A 773-nucleotide genomic window follows, 5' to 3' on the forward strand; every position below is an offset into this window, starting at 1 on the left:
CCCCTTGGACCACTGGTCAACACCCTGTGCCCCTTGGACCACCAGTCAATGCCACTGGGCCCCCTGGACCACCAATAAACATCCTGTGCCCCTCGGACCATCAGTTGACCCCACCAGACCCCTCGGAGCCCCGGTCCCCACCCGGGCAGCACCACGGCACTGCCGGGCCTTACCGGGGTGTTGCCGGTGCCGGGTGACCCTGCGCCATCCCCGGGCGGTGGCTCAGCCTCGAGCTCGGTGCTGCCCTGGTGGCGCGGGCGCCGCGGGGCCTTGGCCTGCGCCGGGACGCTCTGGGTGCGCTGGACGTTCCGGCGCTCCCGGCCGGGCACCGGGGACGGCACCGGGGCCGGCGATGGCTCCGGCTCCGGCTCCGTCCCGTCCTCGCGGCCCCGCACGCGGCGGACGCTGGTGAGGGACTGGCTCTTGATGAGGGGGCTGTGCTTGCTCAGGTCCCGCGGCGGCACAAAGCCCGGCTTGAAGGGCTCGGAGGGGCTGCGAGGGCACAGGGGAGGTGGGGTGGGGGGTACGGGGTGGGGGTGGACCCAGGAGGGACCGGGACCGCCACGAACCCAGCCCGGGTCAGAGGGACCCCAAACCATCTTGGGATCGCACCCATCTCCCAACCCCAACTGGGATAAGAGGGGCTCTCGGCCCCCTGTGTCCCCCTCAGTCCCACGTGTCCCCCTTGGTCCCACATGTCCCCCTCAGTCCCCTGTGTCCCCCTCAGTCCCCTGTGTCCCCCTCAGTCCCCTGTGTCCCCCTCGGTCCCCTGT

General features: G+C 71.9%; 1 protein-coding gene across 1 annotated transcript in view; it reads right to left on the minus strand.

The window, feature by feature from the left end:
* Nucleotides 1–773, minus strand: part of LOC113981418 (RAS protein activator like-3-like) — a gene marked incomplete at its 5' end in the record, with an annotated part of 5,223 nt that overhangs the window by 2,837 nt on the left and 1,613 nt on the right. The window contains one exon of the mRNA XM_027708794.1: nt 174–492. Within this exon, the coding sequence (XP_027564595.1) occupies nt 174–492 (319 nt within the window). The remainder of the gene's footprint in view (nt 1–173; nt 493–773) is intronic.

This window comes from Neopelma chrysocephalum, unplaced genomic scaffold, assembly GCF_003984885.1.
Source record: "Neopelma chrysocephalum unplaced genomic scaffold, ASM398488v2 Primary Assembly neopelma1_96534, whole genome shotgun sequence".
Classification (NCBI taxonomy): domain Eukaryota; kingdom Metazoa; phylum Chordata; class Aves; order Passeriformes; family Pipridae; genus Neopelma; species Neopelma chrysocephalum.